The sequence below is a fragment of the Notolepis coatsorum genome (assembly GCF_963971535.1).
Source record: "Notolepis coatsorum genome assembly, chromosome: 11".
NCBI classification, from domain to species: Eukaryota; Metazoa; Chordata; class Actinopteri; order Aulopiformes; family Paralepididae; genus Notolepis; species Notolepis coatsorum.
In genome coordinates this window covers 82644304-82659984 of record NC_140175.1, presented here as the reverse complement: position 1 = coordinate 82659984, position 15681 = coordinate 82644304, and the positions used below count along the sequence as shown (strand labels likewise).

The 15681-nt window shown below is 45.8% G+C and overlaps 1 protein-coding gene across 1 annotated transcript in view; it reads left to right on the top strand.

Annotated features, from left to right (window-relative positions):
* The window catches only part of LOC311236763 (multiple epidermal growth factor-like domains protein 9), a 167302-nt gene extending 152756 nt beyond the window's left edge, over nt 1–14546 (top strand). The window contains exons 5-6 of the mRNA XM_084324514.1: nt 9888–10157; nt 13244–14546. Coding sequence (XP_084180640.1) covers nt 9888–10157; nt 13244–13752 — 779 coding nt within the window. The 3' untranslated portion in view covers nt 13753–14546. The remainder of the gene's footprint in view (nt 1–9887; nt 10158–13243) is intronic.
* The last annotated feature ends 1135 nt before the right edge of the window (nt 14547–15681 follow it).

Genomic DNA, 15681 nt, shown 5'->3' with positions numbered 1-15681 from the left:
GTGCACAGTGTACATTTCAGTTAGGTTCAGTCATAATCCTAGCCTCATGTGTTTGACAGAATCAACAGTCATTTAATCTTTAATCTTGCACTGAGTATATACATTAGCAACATTTTCACAACAAAAGCAAAGGTTTCTGATTGTCATTCCTTACAATCTAAATAATTATTTAATTCTGGGATTAAACAGGGTATATATAAACATTTGAGGCTTTTGTGGGAAACGTTGCACTTATATATTCTATTATATTCTATCCTAATAAAATATCTTTCCCATAATGCTGGGAATCGTGCGGTGAGTGGTCACCATGGTAACTAAAGACTCTGAGGCAGAAACCATTGGAGACGCTGGTTTAAGTGGGGGAAAAAGTTACAGAAACAAAGAAACAGAATTGTCCTTTTTGACAAAATTAACCATTCTAATATGAAAGAAACAGATTCTTAAGACATGGATGACTCCCCGTTCCAAGAGATAGGGGGCCGGGTCTCGTTAGTCCCTGTTCTCAAGAGGGCAGCAGAGTGACCAGGCTTCTCTTTAGACAGACTCTGGTGTGTAGTAACCCAACACTAGGAATATATTGTTGTTTTGCACATCAAGTTTGTATTGAAATGTTGACACACTGACTCCTATATGGCTGCTTACCTCTCAGGCGTCCACGACTTGAGAGCCTGTGGTCCAACCTCATTCCATGCAGCGTGACTGCACTGTTTTCATTTCATGTATTTGAGATTGCACATTGAAATGCCCCACATTAGGCAAACCCCTAAATAGGCAACCCCAGGCAAACCATTAGTGATGTCAATCCTATATCTCCTCACGTGCTGTATACATACTGTGTTATACTGCCCCCTCAAGGTGAAAATATGCAGTTTTGAGTGTGTACAGTATAATGGTAATATTCATGCATAAATGCATGTACTTATTGATAGAAACAACTGTCTTATCCACAGCAACCCAATTTATATTTGTTGTGATGAAAAAGATGAAATTATTCTTATTTTCCTCAGTTCAGTTCATGGAGCCAATGGTCTCTTTAGGTCTTTTGTACCATTGAAAGGGCCATAGCAGTCTTTTGACATGTGCATATTAACATATTACATAGCAGTCTTTTGACATGTGCATATTAACATATTACATAGCAGTCTTTTGACACCATTGAAAGGGCCATAGCAGTCTTTTGACATGTGCATATTAACATATTACATAGCAGTCTTTTGACATGTGCATATTAACATATTACATAGCAGTCTTTTGACACCATTGAAAGGGCCATAGCAGTCTTTTGACATGTGCATATTAACATATTACATAGCAGTCTTTTGACATGTGCATATTAACATATTACATTGCAGTCTTTTGACATGTGCATATTAACATATTACATAGCAGGATTTTGACATGTGCATATTAACATATTACATAGCAGTCCTTTGACATGTGCATATTAACATATTACATAGCAGTCTTTTGACATGTGCATATTAACATATTACATAGCAGTCTTTTGACATGTGAATGAATGTTGGTGGTGGTCGGAGGGGCCGTAGGCGATGATTATTCGCCACGCTTCTGTGAGTCTGCCTCAGGGCAGCTCTGGCTGCAATTGTAGCTTACCACCACCGGTATGACTGTGTATGAACGAATAATGGACTCTGTGAAGCGCTCTGAGTCAGAGAAGAGTGCTATATAAATCCAATCCATTATTATTATTATTATTATTATTATTATTATTATTATTATTATTATTATTATTATTATTATTATTATTATTATTATGTGCATATTAACATATTACAGATAAGAGCCTACGGGTGTCTCTATCTATCTATCTATCTATCTATCTATCTATCTATCTATCTATCTATCTATCTATCTATCTATCTATCTATCTATCTATCTATCTATCTATCTATCTCTCTCTCTCTCTCTCTCTCTCTCTCTCTCTCTCTCTCTCTCTCTCTCTCTCTCTCTCTCTCTCTCTCTCTCTCTCTCTCTCTGTCTGTCTGTCATTATCAGGCATTATCAATCATTTGCAAGCCCCATAACCTCCTATCAGTTTGACAGACCCATAAATCCGTGGCCCGAGCGTCCGGCCCTGCAGTGGCCAGACTCCCAACTTCCCACACCTCCAATAGGCCCATCGAACACAGAGATATTGGCGCTTGCAAGCAACAAATAGTGATATATATATATATTATATCCTTTATATAACTTTAGCTAAAAGCAGTAACCAGCAATTGATTTAATCTGTATGGCTTCCAGAATATACATATACCGTGTTACCTCAGATGAACGCAGGGCGCAGCCAGCGTCGTGACACATTGTGATAAAGCAGCTCAATGAAAGCAGTCCACAAATTGGTAAACGTATTTTAACAAAGTTGGTTTAATTAGAAAAAGTAAGTTACAAATATTCTGTCTTGGAAATGTCCAATCCAGTAAAAATAAGTATAAAACAAAACATCTCTTTCAAGCATAGCATAGCATAGCATAGCTCTTTGCATCTAAAAAACAGAGTATTGGCATAGGGACTCCACTCTGAAAAATAAACAGACTAGGTTCCAGTACATCGCTCAACCTTGTCTGCTGCTATAAGAATGGCAATCAAAAATCTCAAAATCTAAAATCTAACCCGGAGCGAGCGAGCCAGGCTTTATATACCCAGGTTCTGCATCATATCAAGACACCTTATTATTGGTCTAAAATTACAGTCATGTCATTCCACCAGCCAATCAACACACAATTCAGTAAGGATGAACTCTCCTTCCTTTCTTAGTCGTTACAGTAACTGGAAAAGTAACAGATTACTTTGTGTTGGGAAAAACCCTAAAACGTAATTTGTCATGTTTATGCATGTTTGCAATGATCTAAATTTTACAGAAAGATAGATATAGCATTTTTAAAGTGTATAATGGCTCTCTGCCCCAGAACTGCAAGGGTTAAAACCATGCAGCAGCGATCCACCTTCAAGGTCACATTCCTGGCTTCACGAACTGTAAGAGAGGCCCCTTAGTTATATCCAGTCTCCAGGGCTACACAAGATATGGTAGTTTACACAAGTTACAGTTTTATAGTCTATAGTTATTACAGTTTTACACAAGTAGGGAGAAAGAATACATAATAATAAAATGTATTAATAATAATATTAATTATAATAATTAATTAATAATCATAACTTCTTCATAAATCACTGACTTTCAGTGCGCATTTGGTGCTTAGATCAGAGGCCTACTTGTCCTGTTATAATATGCTTAGATTTAAAACAGATATATATAATAAACATATGCTTAATCCTTTACATCATACAAGTGACAGGGAGAACAGGATGTCAAAATAAAAGGGTCACTTCGTGGCTCTTCAACAATTACATAGCAGTATTTTGACATGTGCATATTAACATATTACATAGCAGTCCTTTGACATGTGCATATTAACATTACATAGCAGTCTTTTGACATGTCCATAAACATATTAGAGAGGCATACACAGCACTACTCATCTGAAGAAATCCATTGCATCTTTTTAATCTATGAACGACTTTACTGTATATTGTGCTGTTGTTATGGTTTGTAACCGACCCCAATCGCACAACACAAGACAGGTATGAGAGTAAGCCAAGAACTGGGCATTTATTGTATACAACAGAAAAACGGCACTGTCCCTTTAAGGGAGAACACAAAATACTGGAAAACAAGAAATGGGAAAATAGGCACCGTGCCTTTAAGAGGCGAGCTGGCTAAGGGGAAGGCTAAGGGAACAGGGCCAGGGCAAGGGAACAGGACAGGAACAGGGAGGACTAGGAGGACTGGAAGGGATGACTAGGAGGACTAGGAGGACTGGACAGGGAGGACTAGGAGGACTAGAGAGGGGAAACAGGGACAGAGGCTCGCGGAGGCGGGCTGGGGACAGGGAGGACTAGGAGGACTAGACAGGGAGGACTAGGATGACTAGGATGACTGGAAGGACTGGACAGGGAGGACTAGGAGGACTAGACGGACTGGACGGACTGGACAGGGAGGACTAGGAGGACTAGAGATGGGAAACAGGGACAGAGGCTCGCGGAGGCGGGCTGGGGACAGGGAGGACTAGGAGGACTAGACAGGGAGGACTAGGATGACTAGGAGGACTGGAAGGACTGGACAGGGAGGACTAGGAGGACTAGACGGACTGGATGGACTGGACAGGGAGGACTAGGAGGACTAGAGAGGGGAAAACAGGGTAAGGCCTTGGAACAGGGCGAGGGCAGGAGCTGCTTACAGGGATAGGAGGGCGCAGGCTAGACGTCTGGAGGAGAGAGCGCCGGCTCGGAGAGCGCCGGCTCGGAGAGCGCATCTGGCGCGGAGGTCTGAGTGATGCGCGTCTGGATGCGCGTCTGGAGTGAAGAGCGCGTCTGGCTCGGAGGTCTGGATGCGCGTCTGGATGCGTGTCTGGAGTGAAGAGCGCGTCTGGCTCGGAGGTCTGGATGCGCGTCTGGATGCGCGTCTGGAGTGAAGAGCGCGTCTGGTTCGGAGGTCTGGATGCGCGTCTGGATGCGCGTCTGGAGTGAAGAGCGCGTCTGGCTCGGAGGTCTGGATGCGCGTCTGGATGCGCGTCTGGAGTGAAGAGCGCGTCTGGCTCGGAGGTCTGGATGCGCGTCTGGATGCGCGTCTGGAGTGAAGAGCGCGTCTGGCTCGGAGGTCTGGATGCGCGTCTGGATGCGCGACTGGAGTGAAGAGCGCGTCTGGCTCGGAGGTCTGGAGAGGAACACTGGAATACCTCCCGTAGAGGATTAGAGAGCGCAGTCAAGTGTCTCCCTCCAGGCAAACGGCGACAGGAGGCGAAGGCTTGAGCGCATCACACGCCGGAGATGAAAACAGCATAGAGACAGAAACAGAAACTCCCGTAGGAGCCTAACAGACAGAGAGCCTCCCGTAGGAGACTTGGTGATAGAGATATGATACGGAACGACCCGACAAGGGCAGAGGGGAAGAGCGAGGTACTTAAAGCCCAACAGGGGCACTAATTAGAATACACATCAGGTGCGTGATGGTAATTGATACTCGAACAAGAAGTGTGTGTTCGGCACCAGACCAATCACACACATAATGACAGGTAGTCCAAGGGTGTGGCTGCTGAAGAGCAAACGAGAGTAAACGAACGCGAGGGTGGGGGCTAGTGAGGTGAGGAGACAGGGAATTAAAGGTCAAGGGAAAGGCGAACCTCACAGTACTCCCCCCTCCACGGGAGCCACCGGGCGACCCAAAAATACAGACAGAGGGGCAGGGGACAAAAAACAAGGCAACAAACAAAAATTGGGCCATGCTAGCGGGGAAGCTACACCAAAAGTGGGGCTAGCAAAGGGGCAGGGTAGCTGAGGGGTAACTAGGGTAGCTGAGGGGTAACCATGGTAGCTGAGGGGTAACTGGAGGAGCTGAGGGGTAACCAGAGGAGCTGAGGGGCAACTAGAGGAGCTGAGGGGTAACTAGAGGAGCAGAGGGGTAACCATGGTAGCTGAGGGGTAACTAGAGGAGCAGAGGGGTAACCAGAGGAGCTGAGGGGTAACTAGAGGAGCTGAGGGGTAACTAAAGGAGCTGAGGGGTAACAGCCAGGGCACTGATAGCTACAGGGCCTATGCTAGCTGTACCGCTACATTAACATAGAGGCTGCGCTAGCTGCCGGAGCTAGGCTGGCAGACAGGGCTGGACCAGCATGAGAGAACAAGCTAGCTGGAAGGACAGTCCTAGCTGTGGGGAACTGACCTTGCTAGCTGAAGGGGCAGTCCTAGCAGTGGGGCAAACTGACCTTGCTAGCTGAAGGGGCAGTCCTAGCAGTGGGAGAAAACTGACCTTGCTAGCTGAAGGGGCAGTCCTAGCAGTGGGAGAAAACTGACCTTGCTAGCTGAAGGGGCAGTCCTAGCAGTGGGGCAAACTGACCTTGCTAGCTGAAGGGGCAGTCCTAGCAGTGGGAGAAAACTGACCTTGCTAGCTGAAAGGGCAGTCCTAGCAGTGGGAAAACTGACCTTGCTAGCTGAAAGGGCAGTCCTAGCAGTGGGAAAACTGACCTTGCTAGCTGAAAGGGCAGTCCTAGCAGTGGGAGAAAACTGACCTTGCTAGCTGAAAGGGCAGTCCTAGCAGTGGGAAAACTGACCTTGCTAGCTGAAAGGGCAGTCCTAGCAGTGGGAAAACTGACCTTGCTAGCTGAAAGGGCAGTCCTAGCAGTGGGAGAAAACTGACCTTGCTAGCTGAAAGGGCAGTCCTAGCAGTGGGAAAACTGACCTTGCTAGCTGAAAGGGCAGTCCTAGCAGTGGGAGAAAACTGACCTTGCTAGCTGAAAGGGCAGTCCTAGCAGTGGGAAAAAACTGACCTTGCTAGCTGAAAGGGCAGTCCTAGCAGTGGGAAAAACTGACCTTGCTAGCTGAAAGGGCAGTCCTAGCAGAGGGAAAACTGACCTTGCTAGCTGAAAGGGCAGTCCTAGCAGTGGGAGAAAACTGACCTTGTTAGCTGAAAGGGCAGTCCTAGCAGTGGGAAAACTGACCTTGCTAGCTGAAAGGGCAGTCCTAGCAGTGGGAAAAAACTGACCTTGCTAGCTGAAAGGGCAGTCCTAGCAGCGGGAGAAAACTGACCTTGCTAGCTGAAAGGGCAGTCCTAGCAGTGGGAAAACTACACAAAAAGTGGAGGCCATGCAGAGGGACCGGGTTAGCTGCCTGGGCATGGCTAGCTACAGGGCATATGCCAGCAGCAAGGCTGCATTAACATAGAGGCTGTGCTAGCAGCCGGGGCTAAGCTAGCAGACTGGGGCCATGCTGGTAGTAGAGGCCTAACAAGCTGCAGGGGAGCTAACGAGGCTAACAGGGAAGCAAACAGGGGAGCTAACAGGGGAGACTAACAAGCTAACAGGGGAGCTAACAGGGCTCACAGGGAAGCTAACAGGGCTAACAGGAAAGACTAACAGGCTAAAACAGGGGAGTCAACAGGGGAACTAACAGGGGAACTAGATGAAAAAAAAAAAAAGGCAAACTCAACATACACCGTCTGTGCTGGCTGGGGTCGTCGACTGGTCGGGTCGTACTGTTATGGTTTGTAACCGACCCCAATCGCACAACACAAGACAGGTATGAGAGTAAGCCAAGAACTGGGCATTTATTGTATACAACAGAAAAACGGCACTGTCCCTTTAAGGGAGAACACAAAATACTGGAAAACAAGAAATGGGAAAATAGGCACCGTGCCTTTAAGAGGCGAGCTGGCTAAGGGGAAGGCTAAGGGAACAGGGCCAGGGCAAGGGAACAGGACAGGAACAGGGAGGACTAGGAGGACTGGAAGGGATGACTAGGAGGACTGGACAGGGAGGACTAGGAGGACTAGAGAGGGGAAACAGGGACAGAGGCTCGCGGAGGCGGGCTGGGGACAGGGAGGACTAGGAGGACTAGACAGGGAGGACTAGGATGACTAGGAGGACTGGAAGGACTGGACAGGGAGGACTAGGAGGACTAGACGGACTGGACGGACTGGACAGGGAGGACTAGGAGGACTAGAGAGGGGAAAACAGGGTAAGGCCTTGGAACAGGGCGAGGGCAGGAGCTGCTTACAGGGATAGGAGGGCGCAGGCTAGACGTCTGGAGGAGAGAGCGCCGGCTCGGAGAGCGCATCTGGCGCGGAGGTCTGAGTGATGCGCGTCTGGAGTGAAGAGCGCGTCTGGCTCGGAGGTCTGGATGCGCGTCTGGATGCGCGTCTGGAGTGAAGAGCGCGTCTGGCTCGGAGGTCTGGATGCGCGTCTGGATGCGCGTCTGGAGTGAAGAGCGCGTCTGGTTCGGAGGTCTGGATGCGCGTCTGGATGCGCGTCTGGAGTGAAGAGCGCGTCTGGCTCGGAGGTCTGGATGCGCGTCTGGATGCGCGTCTGGAGTGAAGAGCGCGTCTGGCTCGGAGGTCTGGATGCGCGTCTGGATGCGCGTCTGGAGTGAAGAGCGCGTCTGGCTCGGAGGTCTGGATGCGCGTCTGGATGCGCGACTGGAGTGAAGAGCGTGTCTGGCTCGGAGGTCTGGAGAGGAACACTGGAATACCTCCCGTAGAGGATTAGAGAGCGCAGTCAAGTGTCTCCCTCCAGGCAAACGGCGACAGGAGGCGAAGGCTTGAGCGCATCACACGCCGGAGATGAAAACAGCATAGAGACAGAAACAGAAACTCCCGTAGGAGCCTAACAGACAGAGAGCCTCCCGTAGGAGTCTTGGTGATAGAGATATGATACGGAACGACCCGACAAGGGCAGAGGGGAAGAGCGAGGTACTTAAAGCCCAACAGGGGCACTAATTAGAATACACATCAGGTGCGTGATGGTAATTGATACTCGAACAAGAAGTGTGTGTTCGGCACCAGACCAATCAAACACATAATGACAGGTAGTCCAAGGGTGTGGCTGCTGAAGAGCAAACGAGAGTAAACGAACGCGAGGGTGGGGGCTAGTGAGGTGAGGAGACAGGGAATTAAAGGTCAAGGGAAAGGCGAACCTCACAGCTGTTTGGTTATGTCATTCTTTATTTTATTTATTAGTTTATTTGTCAGGGACAATATAAAAGAAAACATTCTAACAAATTACAATAACAAGATACAGATGTATTGCATGTAGGATTCACTTCCTATGAGTTGAAATAAAGGTTTGAAATTAAATTAGGGATGGTCCGGTCTTTTTCAGTCCCAATACCGATACCTGGGCTTTGGGTATCGGCAGATACCAAGTACCGATCCGATCCATTACTTTTGTGTAGACTTGGACCGTCATTTTGGGGTCATTGAACAAATTTATTGAGATAACAGTAATAAATTTTTTCTCCATTAGAGAGTTAGCGTGCAGCAAATCAAGTCAATGTGCTTTGATTTCTGGCATGTTAAACGTGTTTCCTGGTATCGGATTTTAGTATCAGAGAAATTCTCTGATTCCGATATTCTATTTTAGCCTGGTGGTATGGGACTGATATCCAATACCAGTATCGGTGTCGGTATCCCTAAATTAAAAACATTGTTTAAGGATAATTAGAATAGAATAGAAATACTTTAATCATCCAGAGGGAAATTTGGCACTACAAATCGGGAAAGGCGAACCTCACAGCTGTTTGGTTATGTCATTCTTTATTTTATTTATTAGTTTATTTGTCAGGGACAATATAAAAGAAAACATTCTAACAAATTACAATAACAAGATACAGATGTATTGCATGTAGGATTCACTTCCTATGAGTTGAAATAAAGGTTTGAAATTAAATTAGGGATGGTCCGGTCTTTTTCAGTCCCAATACCGATACCTGGGCTTTGGGTATCGGCAGATACCAAGTACCGATCCGATCCATTACTTTTGTGTAGACTTGGACCGTCATTTTGGGGTCATTGAACAAATTTATTGAGATAACAGTAATACATTTTTTCTCCATTAGAGAGTTAGCGTGCAGCAAATCAAGTCAATGTGCTTTGATTTCTGGCATGTTAAACGTGTTTCCTGGTATCGGATTTTAGTATCAGAGAAATTCTCTGATTCCGATATTCTATTTTAGCCTGGTGGTATGGGACTGATATCCAATACCAGTATCGGTGTCGGTATCCCTAAATTAAAAACATTGTTTAAGGATAATTAGAATAGAATAGAAATACTTTAATCATCCAGAGGGAAATTTGGCACTACAAATCGCTCACAGTAAACATTTACAAAACAAAGTCACGAATAAGAATAACAAAAAAAATTGCCTAAGAATAAATAATAAAATAAGTCTAAGAATAAAATAATAAACATAAAATACGGTCCAGGATTCACATTTCCTATGTTATGTATATACATTATAATATAAAATATACAGTAAAAATCTACAGAAATCTACAGTAAGTGTAATAATTCTTAGGACTTTGCTAATTCGTTTGCCTGCAGACTCGAGCGGCCGTGCGGCATGTGACCTGTGCCAGCCAGAGTACCAGGGTCGCCACTGTGACCGGTGCAGGGACGGCTACTTCAACTCCGACAGCATCTGTGTGCCGTGCAACTGCAGCGGTAACGCCGCCCCGCGGTCTCTGCCCCGCGTCTGCCACCCGGACACCGGCCGCTGCCTAAGCTGCGGCAACAACACAGACGGGCCAAACTGCGAGCGCTGTGCCGAGGGCTACGCGGGCGACGCCCTTGCCGGCAGCTGCACTCTGGAAGGTGAGCCGCTTCTTCTCCCTGTCGTCACGAAGCAAATCCTCAGTGAGATCCCTGCAATCCATGTGACATTACATTTACATTTACATTTAGTCATTTAGCTGACGCTTTTATCCAAAGTGACTTACAAGTTCTGTACGACAAGTCATCAGGAAGGGCACAACTCTATCAGCTGAGTAACAATGTTCATCAAAGTGTTGACTGTTGAGTGCTACAGTGTAGGTTAGTATATTAGGACAAGTGCATGACAGTAAGGTTAGTTAGGGTTAGACTTTTTTTTATTTCTTTTTTTTCATTTCAGATAGTGGTTGAAGAAGTGGGTCTTTAGTCGACGGCGAAAGATTGAATGGGTTTCGGCTGTTCTAACTGTGGTGGGTAGTTCGTTTTCACCATTGTAGGGCAAGGACTGAGAATAGGCGGCTTCTCCTTGATGACCCTCCTGGAGCTCGGATAGGAGTGTGTCTGAGACGGCCAGAAGATGCAGAGCGTAGGGGTCTTGAGGGTGTGTAGTTAGAGACCATTGACCGGAGGTAGGCGGGAGCGGTTCCCTTTGCCGCACGGTATGCCAGGTCAAGGGCCTTGAAGCGGATTCGTGCGGCAATGGGGAGCCAGTGCAGGTCCCTAAGAAGTGGGGTGACATGGGCTGACTTCGGTAGGTTTGAAACATCAGACATCAAACGCTCCCCTCCCACCTCCCAATCCCCACAATAAATATAGATACATAAATACATACAGGACAGTCACATATAACAGTGTCAGTCAAAACCCATGCAGAAAAAGAAGACGCTCTGGTTTGTTAGCTAACCTAGTTAGCGGTATTTCTACCTACCTTATCAAGTGTAATTACTGCGTGTCTGAAAGGTGCCAGTCTGCAATAGGGAGGTGTAGTCTGACGTCACTTTAGTTTCCCGCGCAGTCCACCCGTATAGGGATTTCGATTTATCATTGGGAAAATTTATTATCAGTTATTGTAATAATTCTGCCTCATGCACATTGGAAATCTTTCCATTTTTTTGCACAAAATAAGTTCCCTTTTATCACTAACATTATTGTTTAAGCATTTTTGGTTGAAATAAAGTTAGTTATAAGGTTTTTAAATTGTTGTTAAAAAATAACTACACTTACCAGTAGAACGCCTGTCATTCAGTGCTGTCTCCTAATACAGCCAGGGCCCTATTCCCCGTACCTGGTTCAACTAAGTCGATCAAGAGTCCCATTATCCAGATTCAGTTAACCCGATGTTTGAAGCCGGGATTTTCCTGTTCCTGGAACGCTGATTCAGTCTCGTTAACTCGAACCAGACTTGAGACTCTGGATAAGTGCGTGCGGCCGCTTCAGTTGAAAAGACAGCAGGTGTAGATCGCAGAAATCCTGATCTTCTAACGGCATTGATTGATTGATTGTTTTACAGATTGCAGGCGGCTCAATAGCCTTGCCGACAAGTTAAATGCATAATCTATAGGCTAATTTTAAATCCCTCATTACCCCAATCAATCAGATTATATTTATTTAAACGTTCCTGCTGGCAGTAGGTTTATGCATTGAATAATCAAATGAGATCTTGCTAGCGAAAATAATTAGTTCAACTGTTTCAGAATAAGGATAAGGCTCTCTTATCCATTGATTGATGTATGGTGGCTTTTTTATTTATCTGCACTGTGGTGTGACGGTTTGTCCTTTTGACTTTCACGCAGACGACCGGGGTTCGAATCCTAGTCTTTTCCTTCTTTTTGCAATGTAGGAATAATTCAATTTGGTGCACGTTGAGAGCTATATAAAGAATGACATCCTCAATGCATGTAGATTTATAATATTTTAACTTAAAACTAGGCTACTTTTGCGTATAATCATTAATATTATATTCCAAAAAATTATATTGGAAACGCGGGGTTTCGAACACCGGTCGCCAGGTTGCCAGGATTGAGCACTACCGCTGCGCCACTGTGCCAGACGGGATAGATTCATTGTTTATCCATTAATGTACGAGAGACCCGTGTTTAGAATATTTTTTCTTTTGAATGAAGTTTTATCTCTTTATTCTCAAATGCATTAATGTGACGTCAATGGCTCATTCAATTTCTCAAATCCGTCAAACAGCGCATCTCATCAGACATTTTAATCCCAGTTACAATATCACACAAAATCCACAATCCACGCATAGACACTTCAATTTATGCTTGAATGAAACAAAATCCAGGCGCTCCTCTCCTTCCTCGCTCCTCATCCACAGCGGAGAATATGAAAGGAATCAGAGCCAAACGAGCGATAGGTTTCAATCATTAAGGATATCCCTGCGGGATTCACATTTGCAATGCTGCGCGTTGTTAAAATAACCACATAATGTGTACATCGCACCTAGCGAGCGCCACGGTATATATAACGTGCATTATTTAGGACAAAGTGAATTTAGTATCAGCATTTTGGGTCTATTTTACATTTCAAAAGCCCCCTCTGGAAGAATGGAGCACAAAAACGTAATTCAGAATGGTATAATGCAGATCCTAGACTGTGAGAATAATTTCAGGAAACGAGCTGTCACTTCTTTGCGGGGGCGTGGCCATGGTTCATCCGGCTAACTGAAGTTAACCCTGCTCCCGACCAGGCTCAAACTTTTTGATCTGTTGTCATGGTGATTTAGACAATCGAGCTTCGGGGAATGGGAAGGTCCGGCTTAAGTCAGGCTTGACCAAAAGTTATCCGGCTAACTCAGTTATCCAGGTACGGGGAACGGGGCCCAGGAGTCTATGCTGTGGTGACGATAGTCAGCAGCGCCAGAGTGAAGTTTAGTTCCTCAGTGAACGAAAACGTAAACATTGTTATTTTGCTACTTTTCCGATTAATTGCGAATCTTTTCATGTTGAGCTATAGATTGTGGATGAATACACACAGAAAGGTACACCATGCCAATGTTCATGCTTTATTTGTTTTAAATGAGAAGATTTTTGGAAATACATTGCCATTTCAAGGAGGGTGGACTGCGTGGGAAACAACAATGATGACCCACTACACCTCCCTATAGAAGAAGAATGTTTCTGCTGCACAATGCAGTATTATGTTTTCCTGAATATCTCCCTCTGTGTCTCTGTCAGCTATGTCGACCACCACCTTCCCGGAGCCGAGCATGACATCACCGACACCCTCCGGCGCCGGCGCCACCACGCTGACCTTCCACTCCAACATCACCACTCCCTCCGGAGCGGTCGGCACCGTGACCTCCGACGGTGGCCTTCAGCTGAGCACGGTAGCCGGCGGTGCCACCCTGCTGCCCCCGCTGACGGCCACCAACGGCACCGCCTCGCCGCTCGGCGAGGTCACGTGGAGCCAGTTCAACGTCGTCGTCCTGGCCGTCGTGGTCGTGGCGCTGGTGGTGCTGATGGGAGTGGCCGGTGGGATCTACACCTTTCGCGAGTACCGCAGCCGGAAGATCAACGCGCCCTTCTGGACCATCGAGCTGAAGGAGGACAACATCAGCTTCAGCAGCTACCACGACAGCATCCCCAACATGGACGTGTCCGCTCTGCTGGAGGACGAGCTGGTTGACATGGTGCCCAACAGCCAGCTGACTCTCAGTAGCTCTGGCTACATATACAGGGCGTGACGGCTGTTCTAGCGTTAAGGCTTTCACCGTACCTCCTCCCACACCTCTACCCTGGGGCGGGCGAACAGAGAGACTGGGTCTGTGGATGTTTGCAATTAGCGAATGTGGAAAAGCGCAATTAGGAGAGAATAATATAAGACTTTAACAAGGGGATAGGGGCAATATGAGAGCTTGAATCGAGACTTGGGAGACATGGAGAATCCAGCTCAGATGGACTGGCAGGGAAACGTCACGGTCAGCTCAGAAATCAGCCAAGCGGTTGTACAGGTGGAGGAGACCAAATTCAGTGGGAGCTTTGTGATATTTTCATCCAATCCCCTGAAACACCACCGAAGTGCAATGTGTTGTGAGGCGAGGCAGAACAAAGAGATAATGTACAGTATGTTTGCTACAACAAGAGCTGACACAGTACCAGGAATGAGACACTACCAACGATACCTACTGAACACTTTTAGGGATATTTCACTTTAGTAGAACTTGTCAAAAATCAGCAGTCTTACCTCTATGTAAAGTAATCTACAAGTAAACTAGTGACCACTGCTGTCCCTGTCGTCTGCTGTCAATACCACCATTCCTCGCAGGTGTCAGGCTTCTCATTCACTTCCAAGTATGATAGGAGGAGCCTGACATCTGGGAGGAATGGTGGTTGCTAGTTCTACTAAAGTGAAATATTCCTTTAACTGCACACTGACAGACCAGCCATTTCTACATTTCTTGAACTGTTCTGTACTGCTGAGGGGGGAGTTCAAGGATGATTCTATCTCTCTCTCTCTCTCTCTCTCTCTCTCTCTCTCTCTCTCTCTCTCTCTCTCTCGCTCTCTCTCTCTCTCTCTCTCGCACACACACACACACACACACACACACACACACACACACACACACACACACACACACACACACACACACACACACACACACACACACACACACACACACACAGGAAGATGGGTTTGTCCTAGTTAGTTTCACCAGAGGAATTGCCTCCAAACAAACTTCAAATGGTAATAATATGTTCCAGGGAGAGAAAGGAACGGTAGATCCAGCTGAATTCAAGATGTTTAAAGCACGGCAGCTGAGATTCCATGTTCTTCACTTTTAAAAGTTTTTTTGGTGAGAACTGACACTGAAATGTAATGATTTGTCGAGTTGTTGGGACAGTAAGACATTTTTCCAACACATGCTATCCTACACCGTTCTGCTCTGTCTATGGAAAGGGAGGCCAACTGTTCTGTCATAATGTAATCACAATGAGAGCTCCGCCCACTGCTATTCAGAACACAGTTTCGGCGAAGTTGCTAATTGTAGCCAACCCCTGTGCGCACACCATGTCGGTTGTTGGTTGTCAGTTGATGAGTGGATGGAGAAAAGCCTGTCAAAATGGCATTGGCGTTTTTTATTCAAATGGCTACTCCCTGCTAACCTTCTATAGTGTGGTAGTGAAAGGGTTAAATAGGAACCAACAACAAGGTTTTTGCATCCAAATGTTTCCCCAAGTCTCAACGACAACCATGGGAAATCGGATTTTTCTTTCTGTTTGGGACTTTTGAGTTTTTACTTGGACCGTCAAGTATTTGGAATCCAGTGTGGTGAAAGCACCCAAGTCAAGGCCTGAGCGTTCTTGCACTGCTATTTGCAATTCATCCATGAACGATTATTAGAAATTATGTGTGGACGTGTTGTTTTCAAAGATAGCTTTCATTTAAACAGGGTTTTAGAGTGTATAGAAAGTTTACACAAATGGGGACCTGATTGGTAATATACGTGCACTGGTCAACTAAAAACGTTTTTTTATGTTCCATAGAGGTGGAATATGCTATTTTAATTCATATTGGCTCTACCACAGATAAAAAAATATATACATATATATTGTAACTGTACAGTTACAATACGGTTCGGTACGTACCTCGGTTTTGGAGTCACAGTTCGGTA